This window comes from Aulonocara sp. 'chitande type north' Nkhata Bay, linkage group LG9 (genome assembly GCF_057382095.1).
Source record: "Aulonocara sp. 'chitande type north' Nkhata Bay isolate Kocher_YH1m ecotype deep benthic linkage group LG9, A_spYH_male_GT1.1, whole genome shotgun sequence".
NCBI lineage: Eukaryota > Metazoa > Chordata > Actinopteri > Cichliformes > Cichlidae > Aulonocara > Aulonocara sp. 'chitande type north' Nkhata Bay.
The window spans coordinates 35,133,508-35,150,462 of NC_141352.1; the positions used below are offsets into that span (position 1 = coordinate 35,133,508).

The following is a 16,955-nucleotide window of genomic DNA, read 5'->3' on the forward strand; positions in this document are numbered from 1 at the left end:
ATTTTCGACAACCAAAGTTGCTTAAGCAGTTTCGAATTAGGGGCCGTTAATGGCCAGAAAAGAAAGCATTTGTGATTATAAAGAAATTGAGGGATAAAAGTAACTCCCGAGGTAGAAGTGCGCTTTGATTTTTATTTAAAGTTCCTTTAAAAAAATGTAGCTCAACATATAAATTGCAAAGACTATTACTCTTATTAAAAATTCCACGCTCCCTGCCGCTCATAAACATATCTTTAAAAAAAAAAAACCACTGCGCTGTGGCTGTGATGGAAAAGGTTCCGGTTCAAGTGGGTAGTTACAACCGTGTAATAAATGCTCAATTATAATACCGTCTACAGGATACAACCAAGGAAACTAAGGAATGTAATACAACGTAATGACGCTACGTTTCGTTACCCCATTTTTTAACCGATATTTTTATGCAGTTGTTGGTGTATCTGTAAACTTAAAATAGAAAGCCGTTCATTTTGCTTGAAAAGGTGAATGAACTGTGCTGTTTCCCTGGTTATGACTTGTTATGGGCACAAACACAGACGCCTGTCCACACCCGTGTTTGTGTACAGTAAATTACTTGATCTTGACTAATGACTGGCAAACCCATACGGGGCTTTCCTTTGCATGTGAAAAAATCTTTGATTTTTGTAGTATTAACTGGATTTTTTTCTGGTTGGGGTTTGGGAATGCAAACAAAGTGAAGCCCTGAAGAATAATAGCCAGTTCAATCAGGACGTTTCTTCAAATGTACGACAATGTGTATTTGTAAACCGAGGCTGGAAAAATGAGAAAAAAAATCCTGTTTGCAGGATTGTATAGACTGAGATGACCAGGCATGATGCTGTAGTGCAGCCTGCTGGTACTGTACCTGCACTGCATTTTATGACAAGCTTATCTAAATTTTTAAAAACATGTATTTTGTAATTTGATCTTTTTTTCCATTTCTTTTCCCCCCTACCAGTTACCAAGATTACAGACTGTGCTGTGCTTTTTATTCTATGAATGCAGTGTGGAAGCATTCATGGCAGGATTTTGGATGATTAGTCACTTCAATAAAGCCCATGGTATGTTTTAATTAGGATGTAAGATGTACCTGCACAAAGCATTTGATCTGATAGCATAGGTCAGGTATGCAAATGCAGCATTTAAACTCAAAACAGCTGTATTATACTGTTCCCAAATAGTGGATTCTTTTCTCTCTGACGATGGAAGTGTTTAGAGACTGGACAGGAATAAGGTTTCACAATAGGCCCAGGTGCAAGGCTGGTCTCAGTGATACTGGATTCTTTCCTTTGTTGCTTTGTTACTAGGTCTCTGAGGCAAATTACACATAGGAGTGACACAAGCACTGCACAATCAAGATCCCTCATTGCTATCCACGAGTCCCTTTTTTCTCCTTCCATCCTGTGAGCTGGTTAAATATCAAGCACAGATTCTTAATATTTTCCTTTTTAGAGCAACAATTTCTCAATTTGCTAAGCAAGTGTGAGAGATACACATATCGACGGGGCCGGGTTATGTTAAAAAGTATAAATGGTTATACTTTGTTCATTGGTTCAAAGGTACCCCACACTTCTTTTTTGGTTGCTTGTTTGTTCTGGTATATTTTTCATTTGAACTGTTATTCTGCCAGAGTACTTATATTTACAAGATGGCATTGAACGCCCCATTGGTGTGTTAGGAAAACTCTGTTGTACATATGTTCCTTGAAGGGGTTTTGGAGTGGTTCTTTTTCCACCGCAGCAAAGGGGCTAGGAGTCGGAGAGGAGCTGCTGTATGTTTTTGTTATGATCGGATTGTGAAATAAAGCATATACAGTGAGAAAGCAACTCCAGGAGTCATCCCTGCCTTAAAGCTGCAACATATCATGGCGAGCCAGCCAGGAGGAAGGTTTGAAGAACTTCCCGCACGAGAGTGAAGCAGAAGCCTGGTTAGCGCCATTAGCGGCTAACGTTAGCGCTACCGCAAGGCTGAAGAAAAACCTTTCTCCAAGCACCGGACCTGAAATCTGACGGACTAAAGACAAGCTTGTGAGTACCCACAATGGAGATAGAAGCCCGACGAGATAAGATCACCGCCACACTCTGCCAGCTAAGTCGTGATCAGCTCATAGAAGTGGGTTATAAGGTGAAAGGCTTTGCTACACCGCTAAATGAGCCTACAAAAGACACTTCCAGACGCCAACTGATGAAAGTTATAGAACATAAACTGGACGAGGTGGAAAACAGTTATACACCAGACGATGCTGTACAGTTTGTGAAAGAACTTTTATCGTTTTTGGGCGAATATAAAGCTAAAGACAATACGGCCGAGAGTGATTTTTCCCGCCCTTCAGACGCAAGAGACAAGTATGACGAGCTGCAGGAAGAAATTAGAGCGATAGGGCAGAAACTCAAGATGGCGGACGCTGCCCCGAACCTGCTGTCTTCTAAAGTACCAGAGGTGACAATTCGCAGGGAGTTTCGCATCTGTGGCCAAATAGGTGAGGGAGGGCAGCGCGATCGGCTGTCCTATACCAACCTGCTGCATCAGATGGAAAATGGACTCCGCAAAGGCCACAGTGAGTCAGAAGTTATTGAAGCAGTGATAAGAGCCATCAATCCAGGTCTCAAACTGCGTGATATGCTTGAAATAAAGACTGATTTGACACTCACACAGTTAAAGACAATATTAAAAGGACATTACCGAGAAGATGACACATCTGATTTGTACCAAAAACTGATAAATATTTCCCAAGATCCAAAAGAGTCAGCTCAAGACTTTTTATTCAGAGCCATTGAGCTTAAAGATCGCCTCCTGTACGCATCCAAGGACAAAGAAGCAGAACACTACAGTCGGGACCTGGTAAAAAGGAAGTTTTTGAGATCAGTGGGTACTGGGCTGCAAAATGACAACATAAAGTTCCAGATTAAAGCCCTTCTTGACAACCCAGATGTGACTGATGAAATGCTGATTGAGAAACTAAATGAAGCTGCCAATCTCGAGACAGAAAGACTGAACAAGTTAAAGAGGAACAATACAAAACCACCAAGAATCAATGAGCTACATACTAGGGATGAACCACGCAGCAGCTCACAGATCCCCGCCACCAAGGAAGACAAGAAAAATCATCCTCCACCCGAAATGCACGACCTGGTGAAAGAGCTGAGGAACGAGGTTGCAGAGGTGAGGCAGATGGTTCTTGCTTCCCTGAACGCTGGCAAGTCGCAGACTACAAAGAGGACATCAGATGCTGCCGCGGGTACCTGGAGGAAGAAAGGCTGCAGGACCTGCCAGAGCAACGGAGAGGGAGACAACTGCACCCACTGCTTTAAGTGTGGCCAGCCTGGCCACATCTCCAGAGGATGCCGAGCTCCACTTCAGCTGCAGGGAAACGCCAGAGGGCCACTGCCACGGGACCAGCAGTGACCCCACCGCCACATCAGGAGTCCCGCCGCTGTGGTTGCTGCCACCAGAGAGAGTCGGTCAGCACCCCACTCCAGAGGTGTGCAGGCTGCTCATCTGTCAGTTACTGTTCTAAAGCCTGTCAGGGACAACACTGGCACCATCACAAACATGTATGTAAAGCGGTGAGGCTAGTTGAACAACATTTGAGGGAAAGAGAGAAAAAGGGGTGGTTGTCATACATGGGATATTCTGACCTTCTATCAGATAAGCAAGGACAAAAATTAGTGAAGCTGATTGGTAGACGAAAAATGGTGAGATGCACCTTTGACAATGTACCAGTCACCGCATTGTGGGACACGGGTGCACAGGCTACCGTAATAAATGAGAACTGGAGAGTCGAGCACTTACCTCACACCACTATCAGGGGGATAGATGAACTCTTAGGTTCAGAACCATTAAATGGGCTCGCAGCTAATCAGACAGAGATACCATTTATGGGGTGGGTCCCTGTAGAGTTTAGACTGACGGGGGTGGAGACGACCAGCTCGAGTCTCCTAGTGCCCGTATTGGTCTCTAGTGACCCAAATGTAGCTCAGGATCCCATTATTGGATACAATGTTATAGAAGAAATCATCAACGAGCAACTTAAACAACAGGGTGTTAAAAACAGTGACTGTGCTGCAAATATTGTGAGTAGTGCTTTTGGTATTGACGTCGGATCTGCTAAGACTTTTATCCAGTTGATAGAGACACATCGAACAGCTGCGGAAGAGATCCAAGTCAAGACAGGGCGGAGTAAAGTTGTTTTAGGCCCTAGTGAAGCTACTACCATTCGCTGTCGCACACGCATACAGGCTGACGAGGACACTGTAATGTTATTTTGTCCTGTTCTGAACCCCAGCCTGCCTGAGGGGCTTCATTTGCAGGAAGTATTGTTTAAAGTAAAAAGGGGCAACTCAGCCATGGTCCCAGTATCTGTCACAAATACCACATGCCATAATATTACTGTAGATCCGCGTGTGGTCCTGGGGCACATTGAGGGCGTAAAAGCAATATACCCAGCTGCCCTAAAACCTGTAGAAACTCCAACAACTAAAACAGCAGACGATGCAGGTGTCGAAGTCCCATTAGCCCCCACAGGTGAGACAAGTGGTGTTTGGGATCCCCCTGTAGTTCTAGACCATCTAACGAGTGGCCAACAGTCGGCGGTGAGGATGATGCTTAGGGAGGAATGCAAAGCTTTTGCAAAAGACGAAAATGATGTAGGCTGCATTCCTAGCCTTCGGATGCACATCACCCTCAACGACCAAACACCAGTTCAAAAGACTTACAACAGTGTGCCTAAACCTCTGCATCAGGAAGTAAAAGCTTACCTGCAAGACTTGATCAATAGGGGGTGGGTTACAAAATCCAAGTCGCCTTATTCGTCACCGATAGTCTGTGTTAGGAAAAAGTCCGGTGACCTCAGACTTTGTGTGGATTATCGAGAACTTAATCGCAAATCGGTGCCTGACAGACATCCTATTCCCAGGATACAGGACATGTTGGACAGCCTTACTGGTAGCTCCTGGTTTACAGTACTAGACCAGGGAAAGGCTTATCATCAAGGATTCCTAGACGAAGACAGTCAGCCACTCACTGCATTCATCACCCCCTGGGGTTTATACCAGTGGGTTAGAATCCCATTTGGACTCAGCTCCGCCCCAGCAGAGTTCCAGAGGAGCATGGAGGAGTGTCTTTGGGGTCTGCGTGATGATATCTGTCTACCGTACCTTGATGACAATTTGGTCCACAGTAAATCTTTTGAGGACCATGTTGAGCATGTAAGAGCCGTGCTACAAAGGTATCAGAGACATGGGGTCAAACTTACTGCTAAGAAATGTGAACTGTTCAAGCCTAAGGTCAGGTTTTTGGGTAGAGTGGTGTCAAAAGATGGCCATAGTATGGATCCAGCAGAAGTCGCCTCCGTGATGTCACTTAAAGAGTCACACCATCAGGTTTTGTCTTACTTAGTCAATAAACTGGCCAGTCCTCCGATCCTAGGCTACCCTGATCTAGACCAACCATTTGTGCTTCATACTGATGCTTCTCAAGCAGGGTTAGGAGCAGTGCTCTACCAGCGCAGTAATGGCAAGTTAAGAGTCATAGCTTATGGATCTAGAACGTTAACGCCGCCAGAAAAAAATTACAATATGCATGCTGGCAAACTGGAGTTTTTAGCTCTCAAATGGGCTGTCTGTGAGCGCTTCAGAGATTATTTGCTGCATGCGCCATCGTTTGTGGTTTATACAGATAATAATCCACTCACCTATGTGTTAACGACAGCAAAGTTGAATGCATCAGGTCAGCGTTGGGTGGCTGAGCTCGCAGATTTCAACTTTACGATAAAATACAGGCCAGGAAAAACAAATGCAGATGCAGATTTTTTATCCAGGATGCCCCTCGATTTTGAGGACTATATGAACTGCTGTACACAGACGGTTAGCCAGGACGTGGTTGTAGCCTCACAGCAGGGCATATTAGTGCAGCAAACAGAAGCTCTAATGTTTAACGCTGTCTCCTTCCACACCCTTCAGCATCAAACACAAGCAGAGGAACTGCTGGACATGATTCAGCCAATACCGAGAGAGGAAATCTGTGCAGCACAGCGGCAAGACCCCGTGATAGGTAAAATGTACGAGTCTGTAGTGCAAAACAAAAGGCCCACCACACAGGAAACTAAGACTGTAGCAGAAAAACTATTCAATGATTATTGTCTCAGGTTTGGTTTTCCAGAAAAACTACACCACGATTTGGGGCGAGAGTTTGAGAATAGACTATTGCACCATTTAAAAGAACTGGCTGGTGTTAAAGGGTCACACACTACTCCTTATCACCCACAAGGAAATGGGCAGACCGAAAGATTCAACAGGACCTTGCTCTCGATGTTAAGAACACTAACAGAGGAACAGAAAAGAGACTGGAAAAGCCACCTCCATAAAGTTGTACATGCCTACAATTGTACTGTTAATGAGGCCACTGGCTACCCTCCTTTTCTCCTAATGTTTGGTAGGTCACCACGGTTACCAGTTGACCTTCTCTTTGGCATTGAGCAGGAGGACAGTTCAGGCTCCTACCAGGACTATGTGGACAGATGGAGAAGGAGAATGGCTGAAGCTTACACTGTCGCCTCCAAAAATGCAGCTAAGTCAGCTGACCGAGGTAAAAGGCAGTACAACAAAAGTGTGCATGGTCCACCACTTCAAATAGGGAGTCGTGTCCTTGTTAGAAATGTTGTGGAGAGGGGTGGGCCAGGTAAAATCCGCTCCTATTGGGAAGACAACATCTACATCATTAAAAGACAAAAGGGAGAGGACAGTCCTGTGTTTGAGTTAGAGCCAGAGAATGGTAAAGGCAGGACAAGGATTTTGCACAGGAATATGTTGTTGCCTTGCGATTTTCTTCCGCTCCCAGCAGATAAGGAGGCAACTGTAACTAGTACTAAAACAAGGAAAAGACATTATAACAAACGGAAACAAACATGCATGACTCCGACACAAGTGGGGAGTGAGGAGGAGGAGGACACAGATGAGTTTTCTGATGCGGTTTTCACCTGGCCTTATCCTGAGCCTCAGTGTTCACCTACATTGGACCCCACAGCGGCAGAGTTTATGCCACTAAGGGACGGGGGTGAGCCAGATGAGCTTCCTCACATGTCAGGAGATGGCCAGGGGGACCCCAGCCAAGCTGATGAGGAGAAAATGGACAATAGGGAACCAGAGGATGTGGCTATTGTGGGGGCAGGGGAGGTGGACAGCAGCTCTGATGTCGAAGAGGCTTTGGAAACAGACCAGCCAAGTCCATACCCAAAGAGAGAAAGGAGGAGACCACAGACTTTGACCTATAGTAAACTTGGACAACCAAGTCTTGAAGAAAGAATAGTGGCCACCAAATGTGTGAATATTCAAGGTTACTGGCGACCTTGGTAAAAGGGGAAGATATAATGTTTACACTTGGTACCCCTATTTCAGATTGTAACAAATGTACCTATGTTGATTGAAATATTGTGACACATGGATTGCAGGCCGAACATGTGTATGAGTAAAGGGAAGATGCTTAGTGTTCAGATGAGATGTGGACAAAGTTAATGCCTTTACAGGAGAGTACAAATAGCATGGTAATTTGATAGATTGAATTGTGGACAAAAAAAAAAAAAAAGCTGAACTGATTATATCAGGAGTATACACAACTACAGTGCACGGTAGTTTGGGTAACTTAAAAAAAAAAAAAAGGGTGTAATGTAACCTGGTACATAGTCCATGCCATTCTATTGTTCTCTATGGATTGTCGATTATAAGGTACATTTATGTCGGGACGACATTTCTCGAGTGGGGGAGAGTGTGAGAGATACACATATCGACGGGGCCGGGTTATGTTAAAAAGTATAAATGGTTATACTTTGTTCATTGGTTCAAAGGTACCCCACACTTCTTTTTTGGTTGCTTGTTTGTTCTGGTATATTTTTCATTTGAACTGTTATTCTGCCAGAGTACTTATATTTACAAGATGGCATTGAACGCCCCATTGGTGTGTTAGGAAAACTCTGTTGTACATATGTTCCTTGAAGGGGTTTTGGAGTGGTTCTTTTTCCACCGCAGCAAAGGGGCTAGGAGTCGGAGAGGAGCTGCTGTATGTTTTTGTTATGATCGGATTGTGAAATAAAGCATATACAGTGAGAAAGCAACTCCAGGAGTCATCCCTGCCTTAAAGCTGCAACATATGAGAATAGCGCTACTAAAGAGAGCAGGAAAATATTTCCTTTCCGTTGGCACATCTGTGTTCCACTGGTTGTGGTTTAAGAAAATGTGCTTAAGAGCACTCTCTAATCTTCCATTCGTCCATTAAAAGTGCAGCTCTTCCACAAAATGTCTGTCACCTGCAAAAATGCAACAAAAGAGAGGAAATGACTGTGCTTTATTAGTGACAGTCTCAGTATCAAGGTGAGCCATCACCATCAGTGAAGAACAGAACGTCATGTTCCAAGCAGAAACCCAAGGCTGAGACTCAGAGTGGCAGCGTCTGCTTTAATGGAACTTTAGCTTATAAGGTCCGTGAGGCCTTTCGTCTTATCTCTCTAAGCCCAAACTAATAGCAAATGAACTCCCGTTGACTAGTTTTAAGTCATATGCACGTCTTTAACATTTACTGCATGTGAGAAGAAAGACACAGAGAGGCTGAACGAGAATTTTATTGAAGTGAAAACATTCCAAAAGGCCTTCACATGGGTTCTGACGATTCTTAACGTGCTGCAGAGGAGAAATGATACACCAAGAATCCAGCAGCTAATATGTCATTAAAAACAAATGAGCAACTGTCTCACGACTAGAGTGTTAAATTTAATCACAGATACAGATGCAAAGGGAACAAAAAAAGGAAACGACAAGTTAATGCAAATGTATCAAAAACAGATATTTTTTCTAAACATACACTCAACTCTGCTGCAATATCCCAAAAATATAGAACAATGTGCAGCAAAACCTGCCCGAATAAATAATAATGCCACTGGTTAGAGGCATCGGACCTTCTAAAATCAAACAAAATTTAAAAAACCCCCACAAACTTTGTGAAGCCCTGAAGATCACATGAACCCTGATATTTGAAAATTTGGCTTCTGGCAGCATTTTTCTCCCTGAACAGTCCTCCAAACAAAGCCATCACAAAGACTACCAATTAATGGAGTATTTGAACAGACCCACATCATAATATTGTAAAGCAATGCGGTTAAGGTAACGCAAAGCCATTGCTGACACGTTCAGGTTTAACCTCCGCTGTTGGACATTCTGATCCACATAGGGCCTACTTCCTCTAGAAGCCTGGCTCACAAATACTCACTGATATCTCCTGAAACAAGCTGCATATTTCAGCTGCTGCTGGTGCATGGATAATTCAGAGCCTGAAACACCGACATCATTGTGTAAACACATTTAATTAGCAACTACAAAGGGTGTGTGTTCGTTGGAGTGCGTGTATATGTACACAGAGTCCTCAAGATAGGCCACAGAAACAAACCGACACAGTCCACACAATCCCGATTCCCCATCACTCCACTTTGTGACGATAGATGTCTTTTAAGGCTCTAAGCTCTTCTATCAGAGTCTTATTTTGATTTTCCAGCACGGCCACGCGATTCTCAAGGCACCTGACATATTCCTTCTTCTTCCGCCGACACTCACGGGCAGCTTCCCTGGAAGCAGTGGACAACAGAGGACTCATTAAAGCTGTTAATCTGAGAACAACACATACAAAAAGCCTACCACGAAAGGTTAAGATGATTATCTTTTTGAAGGCGTTACCATTCAAAAACCTCCAGGCTAGGTCTTTTACATCACAGCCAACCAAAGGAGGATCTTACAAAGTAAACAACGATTCACTGATAAATAGCCGATCATAGTAAAATCACAGTGTAGGGAAGAAATGCAGGAAAAAAGACAACCAAGAAAAGCTGGCATTGGAAACAGCTGTTTACAGCAAGCACATAGTCAACGCACAATGTAGAGTACTCTGTTTGCTCACCGGCAAATCACTATTATCCACATAAACGCGTATACGTATATATGCGCACAAAATTTGACATTTTAACCTCCATGTGAGACAACTCACTCCACACACCAAACACAGGACGCAGAGAAGGTAACGTGAGGACAAATAAGAATTAGAAGATAAAGAGTGTGGATGAAGGGGAATTATGTGGTGAACTAATGACGTGCTATAAAACTTATTATTACATGGACATGTCATGTATTATCATGCAGATGATTGTATATTATACAACAGACACAGCAGGAATGAGAGAAGATATATTCCCCAAGGATATACTTTGAATCTATCCAGCTGACACTGGATTATTTAAATTGTTGTTGTTACTGTGTTGGCACGAATGCCTTATTATCTGGGTTATATTGTCCAAGAGAATGAATGTAAGCACTCCTCTATACCTGTTCTTCATCAAGCGCAGCTCCCTCTTCTGTAAGGCATCCTCTATAAGTTTCTGGGAGCTGTGAGCACTGGGCCCTGCGACACCCTGAGGGAGGCTGGAGGTGGGGTTACGCAGCTGGCAGCCAGTCAGGTCACCAGGGGTACCTAGGGAGACGCAAAACAACACATCAGACTCAGAGCTTTGGTCATACGTTTTAGGCTAATAGTTTACATCCTTAATAGACAGAATGTTTATTAATGAAACTGTATTTTGCAGTTTTTCATGTAAAATAAAAGTTCAGTATGACACTTGATTGAGTAGCTTTGCAGAACCACTTTTAGCAGCAAGAACTTTAAGTAATCATTGCCTGACTTTATCTGCCTGTTACATCATTTGATTAGCAGCAGCTTACTGCTACTTACCCTCTTAATTCCTATGGACACAGTAAGGCAACACAGTAAGGCTGTACTCATGAAAGATGACATTTACTGATGGCAAGAATCAGCTGTTATGTAATGTAAATTTTTCGCTTGCTTAAATTATTAAATCAAAAGCCGGAAGACTTTTGTTGCAGTTGGTTGAGTAGCTACAGTTGCTATCAGAGCTACTGGAGTTAGAGATCCAGTAACAAGCAACATCTTTAACTCTTTTCCCCATAAAGACAGCATTTCACGACCTGTACCCTTAGTGATGACTTTTGACACCTCAGTATATGTCAATAAAGACCAGCAGGCATTCAAAGGGGTAAAGAGTTAAAACTGGTAGTGTGAAAAGTGTTTTGTGGAACAGCCTCTTTCAAACCCAAAATCATAATCTAATTTTCACATTTTTATTCAACATCAACATGCTATCTATTTATTTTAGATCGACAAAAATAAAGCACAGCGTGAATAATCCTGGAACGCGTTGTAACTGCAAGTTCCCATTAAACAGAATTCAGATTTTAAATGGTTTTATCACACGCTCACCCAGTATGTTGCTTAACGCTATAATAAGAAACAGAAATAATTAGAGCATGAGTGACTCGGTTGTATGTATTCTGACAAAATCTTATCGAATCAAGCCAGCGTGTGATGCTGCGAGAGAAACAGACACTGAGAGACGGTGCCATTCCTGTCCACTTCTCCTTCTGTTCATTGTTTGGTCAGCACCAGTAGGACTCATTAATTCTCTGACATGTTGGAACTGCGAAAAGAGCCGTATGTAATCACAGTGTGGCCAGCAGCTGACGTCAGTGTGCATCTTATTCATTGGGTGCATGTGCATGTCGCTGCTGGGGGGCTTGTTCCAGGAAGAGCAGTGACGTCAGCCGGTGCTGCTATGTGCTCTGAGTGGGCAGAGCGCTGAAGCATTTCACAAAGAGAGAGAGAGGCAGAGAAACAGAGAGACACAGGCAGATCCTGTGAAAATGTTTCCTCCGGAGCAATCTTGATGCAGCTGACCGTGGAAAACGAGGATAATCTCTATTTCTTTCAGATCATCCGGTACTTTTCTCAGAGGACCCTACTTGTGACGTTATTTTGAGGAAGTTACTGATCTTAACTGAGCTGGTTTGGGGAAAAACTGACTGAAAACATATAAAGAAGAAAAAAGCAAGCATCACAATAATCTTTTTCTTTTCAGTCTAAAAGCTTCTAACTTATTTTAACTGTGAATTTTCCCACTCACCATAAACTCACGAATCTCACTAACTCTTAAAGAGACAGTCCAACAAAACAACAATCTGAAAACGCACTCTCACAAAGATCCGGTAATAAAAGAGACATACCTGTTTCTGTCTCATCCCCAGTCACAGCCATACTGTATACGCTCCCAGCTTTTCCAAGAGAAACTGCCCCTTTCAGAGTCTTCTCTCTCACTGAAACATTACCACGGCCAACAGTGGAGCTGTGTGTGTGCAATTTACAATTAGAGGCATTGACATCACCATGACATCACTGGCCTCCTGATGTCAACAGTATGGTTTGCTCTCTCCCGACACAGCGCTATGAGTCAGGGGCTCTGCTGTTTGTCTTTGGAGAGGAATTTTTTATCAGCTAGACTGAAGCGCCTCTTCAGCTCCGAAGCAAACAGCCAGCTGAAAGCACAAAGTATGACTGCAATACTGAAAACCTGCTTTCTCAAAGCAGAACAAAAAGTCACCAGTGTGTGATAGGAACTCTTATTTTATGTCAAATCTTCACATTTGTACTTTTATTCAAATTAGATCTATACAGTAAATAGACAGGCTACTGATATCGATAAAGTTATCGATTGAACAAATATAAATAGCTCTCCTCCTTCTGCCACAGCACCTTCCATACCCCAAGCTAAAGGAGTTGGCTCCCCCTGCAGGCATCACAGAGGTATGATCTAAGTAATTGGAATGATGTAAAAGCTTGATGACGTCTGTACGTGTGCATTTCTCCCAAATTTCTGTTACTTTCTCAGTCATTTGAGTTGGCGGGGAGTTACTGGTGGAGGAAGCACTTAGATCCTTGACTTAAGTTGAATTTGCAACCTCACTGTAAAAACACACAGTGAGAGAAGTGAAAGCTAAAGTGTTAAGTATTCAAATGGACTTTTACACTGTCCAACTTTGGATCATTATGTGATTAACACACAGAGAGATGTACATAAACATGCTTCGGCTCGAGGTGGAGTTTGTTCTTTCTTTTTATGCTCTTTTGGAAATGCATCATATTTCAAGATCATCGCAAATTTTGCAGGGTGGTAAGTCATCAGTAGCGCGGAGAATAAAGAGTGAATAGAGAATCGGAGAAACAGGCTGAAAATTTGAATACTGTATAAGTTGGTATGGAGGCCAAATATAGACTATGAATAATGAAACCTATCTGCTGGACTTTGAATCTCATCTATCTTTCAGATGATTTAAGATAAAAACGTAAATATAAAGACACTGATCTATCTGATTTTCTCTTATTGGTGTTGTTCCTGCATCATCATAATAATGCTGGTCCAGTATCAACATGGAAACTGACCAATCACATTGCTGTGTGATAGCTTTGGAATGCGGTGGAAAATGGAAAAAAAGCTTTTGCTTATATAAAACTCTCTTCTGAAACAAATGGTAAGGATTTCAAGTGTTTTCTTTATTGAACATAATAATAGTGCATTATCAAATTCAGTTTTCTGCTAGTCAAATTTGGTCAATTGTGTTGGTTTGCTTGTGATAGTTTTTATAGCATTAGCTAACTTCTTGGCTTATGCTAACTGAATACTCAGACAACCTGATTGGTCAGTTGATGGACTGGCGAGGTGTCTGCAGTAGTGCGGATGCTCTACCTGTGGTGAAAAGAGAGCTAAGCATGAAAGCAAAGCTGTCAATATACAGGTTGGTCTACATTCCAACCCTTGCCTATGGTGACGAGTTGTGGCTAGTGATCAAAAGAATGAGATCACAGATACAAGCAGTGGAAATTTCCTCAGGAGAGTGGCCGGGCTCAGCCTTAGCAATAGCAGCTCGGTCATTTTTGAGGAACTCAGAGTAGAGCTGCTACTCGTCCACACTGAAATAAGGCAGTTATGGTGGTTCAACATCTTACTGAGATGCTTCCTAGCCACAATCTACGTGAGGTTTTCCAGCCATCATAGTGGGACGAGTCATGGGGGCAGAGCCACAACATGCTGGGGAGATTACATTCCTCAGCTGGCTTAGGAAAGCCTTGATCTCCCCAGAAGAGCTGGAGGAGGTGGCTTGGGAGAAGGATGTCTGACTGTTGCTCTTCCTACCTGGACCTGGATAAGTGTCAGAAAGTGCATAGATGGATGGAAGATATAAAACTGAGTGAAAAAGGTAGCTTTCCTCACTCTGAAAAGTGTAGACAATGCCGGTTACAAAGGCTGGTTACAGAAAAGGTGATGGGACAACTTCCTTTGGCTTCCCCAGTAAACACTTTCCTGATGAGTTTATGCTCCCAATCCCTAGTGAGCATAGAGTATGCAAATCTACCAACAGAAAGGATACAATATTATCAGATAGTCAATTCTGATGTGTCTCATAGATGGTAACTACATACAAGGGCCTTATATTGACTATAACAAACAGTGTGTGGTTTTCCTGGAGCTTAATATTGTCCTCTGGCATTTATACAGTTCGTGTAGGAAATGCCTGTTTTTGCTTCTACAGTTCTTAGTCACCCAGTGTAGCAACTCAGCAGCAGCACAAGGGCAATCAGCTGCTACCTAGAAGTGATAGCATATCATTGAGAGCATCTCTGCTGTACTCACAGGTTTCTGGTGGAGGACTTGGTGTGCATGTGCTGGCCGTGGCAATTGATGCCAGCATCTGTGAACGGATTTGGAAGTTGACCGGAGTGCCTGTTAAAAAATAAAAGCTGAGGTTTAATGCATCACTGCTTTGTTTATCAGTTGCAGCACGAACATTCCCCCTCTTTAATATCTGTTTCTTGTTATAACAGAGATGTAAAAAAACTGCAGGAATCCAGAGGAAGCAGCACCATCCTGTCACTACTTTTGCTTTTGACACAAAAACACTCACATGAATCTGGAAATAAGGGGTTACCTGGTAAGGAATACGCAGTATAGGGGTGCAGTGCCCAATTCTGGATCCCTCCACAGCACTGAAGAGAAGTGCTTAATGGATACTGGAGTGCTTGTGTCCTAGTCATAGCCATCGATGGCAGGTTCTCTACCTTATTAGGCATTATCGTGGCAGGAACTCTTTGAAAAAGCCCATCTGGGATAGTAAAAAAGCCCATTACATATTAGCAGTTTGAGATGTCACAGGTTCAAATTATCTGCTCTAATTGTACTGAACTCATGTGATGGTAATGTTGTTTAGCTGGAGTGTGATAGTGATTTGTAAACTGTGTGATCGCGGCATGCTTACTGTTCTGTTTGCAGCTCTTTTGCTGGTCAACAGGCAGCTGATATTTCTCATCTGTCTTCATTTGATTCATTCTGAGAGGCACTGGTTCAATCGTAAATCACCTGTTTGTGCTAGTTCCTGGGGTAAACAGAAGAAGGTAACGTTACTCACATTAAGAAAATGAAATGAGAGTTGCATCTATGAGGAAACCATTGCCACATTGGCACCTCTTAGATGTACTTAGATTCTAGAGATATTGCACTTTAGTAAAATATGACGTGACGGTTTAGTCAAGCCCCCAGAAGAGATGACTCAACCAGTTCCTGGAGTTTATGAACCACTTCTCTATTTAGCCTCAGTGTTCAGCTTTGCATTATGCAAATCGGGGGTTTGAAGTATAGCGTGTGGTTTGCAGTAAGATATCCAGTACTGTGAAAATCAAGTCTTGAGCCACACCTCATTTCTTTGTATTTTTCTTGGAAAACAGGGAATGGCTGCAGTGATTTACTGAAACGTGTCTAAACATGCATGGAAATACGGTATATAAGCAAAATTAAAAAAGAAAAAAGTTATTTTCACGAACAGGCTTCTTAAAGGATATTCAAAGCTTGTCTTTTTATTTTTCTCTCTTTTTGTTTCCTTCCCTGTCAAGATGCTTCTTCCATAATGTCCAGGTCCAGCCTTTGGGGAGGCCAATCCATGACTGTTAGTGTTGCATTGTGTTTTTCAATCCAGGTATGCTTTTAATGTCACAGTCCAGTTATTATGTAATTTGGCAAACCTTTCTTATCTTAAGAATGGCTTTTTGACAGTCACCCTTCCACTTCTTCTTCTGTTTGCTATTTTGCAGTATCATTTTTTAAAGACTGCAAGCACCATGCTGAGCTATGCTAAGCAATGCTAAATTTTCAGCTAATAGCTCTTTAGCTCTTTTCCAAAAATGCTATTTTATTCCTGTCAAGCTGTGTTATATCTGTATTTTGGATTTTGTTTTTTTCTCATAAATGGGACCAATTTACATGTTATTATACATGTTATAAATTACTGGAGTGCAAATAAAAAAGTGTCTAAATATCTAGTTTCAAATTGTTTTTTTTTTTTTTTTTTTGCTGTTTTCACCTCTTCATCATTCATAGGTTAAAAAAATCCTCTGAAAATTATCAGGTTAATTATCAGACTAAATTGAAAATGAATTCAAAAAGCAACCAAAGAAACACTTTGAAAGACCCTTATTGGAAGTAAAATATAAAGAAAAGAGGGATACCTAAAGACTTTTGCACTGCCCTGTAAGTAACATGTGCCAGATTTTGGTTAACAAAAATGGAACAAAAAGTGGACGACAGACACTGGCTCAGTTGAGATTTTGTTTCATATCAATAACCTTTTGCTGCGATCAGCTGCCACATATTTGGTAACCAATGTAAAAAGATGTTAAATGGTCATGTAAAAAACAATATCATGTTGGTCAAGCGTCCTGGCAACTAACTGATGTTTTAGCACATGTAAAGCATTTAGCTAGAACTAGAACTTGTTAGTAAACAAATATATTGTGCCGACATTGTACGGCCTGTATGTACACAATGCTGTATTTGTGTGAATGAGTCTTAAAAGAAACTCTTACCTTAGTAGATGATGATGATTAACTGACGGAGTTATTTTATTTATTTATTTATTTTTGGCGTGTGTGTGTATCGGTGAGCCCGTTAGGCAGTGTGTTTTTTCTCTTGCCCATTCTGATTGGTTGATTGGCTCAGTACGAACTGAAATTGTTATTATTCGAATACTGAG

At 42.2% G+C, this 16,955-nt stretch overlaps 1 protein-coding gene across 1 annotated transcript; it reads right to left on the reverse strand.

Annotated features, from left to right (window-relative positions):
- Window positions 1-8,587: 8,587 nt before the first annotated feature.
- Window positions 8,588-16,941, reverse strand: LOC147322722 (uncharacterized). Its single transcript, XM_086307267.1, has 6 exons — window positions 16,789-16,941; window positions 15,189-15,305; window positions 14,862-15,035; window positions 14,567-14,656; window positions 10,356-10,500; window positions 8,588-9,604 (listed from the first exon to the last, which is right to left on the reverse strand). Exons 2-6 carry the CDS (start codon window positions 15,256-15,258, stop codon window positions 9,460-9,462), a joined length of 624 nt encoding a protein of 207 aa, XP_086163393.1. The 5' UTR covers window positions 15,259-15,305; window positions 16,789-16,941; the 3' UTR covers window positions 8,588-9,459.
- Between the last annotated feature and the right edge of the window lie 14 nt (window positions 16,942-16,955).

Excerpts from the sequence above, each read along its gene's own strand:
- LOC147322722 (XM_086307267.1), bottom strand. The coding sequence starts at position 15,258 with ATGAATCAAATGAAGACAGATGAGAAATATCAGCTGCCTGTTGACCAG. Across the intron at positions 14,657-14,861 it reads TACTGCGTATTCCTTACCAG|GCACTCCGGTCAACTTCCAA; the intron begins GTAACCCCTTAT and ends ATTTTTTAACAG. Across the intron at positions 9,605-10,355 it reads CTGCGCTTGATGAAGAACAG|GGAAGCTGCCCGTGAGTGTC; the intron begins GTATAGAGGAGT and ends CACTGCTTCCAG.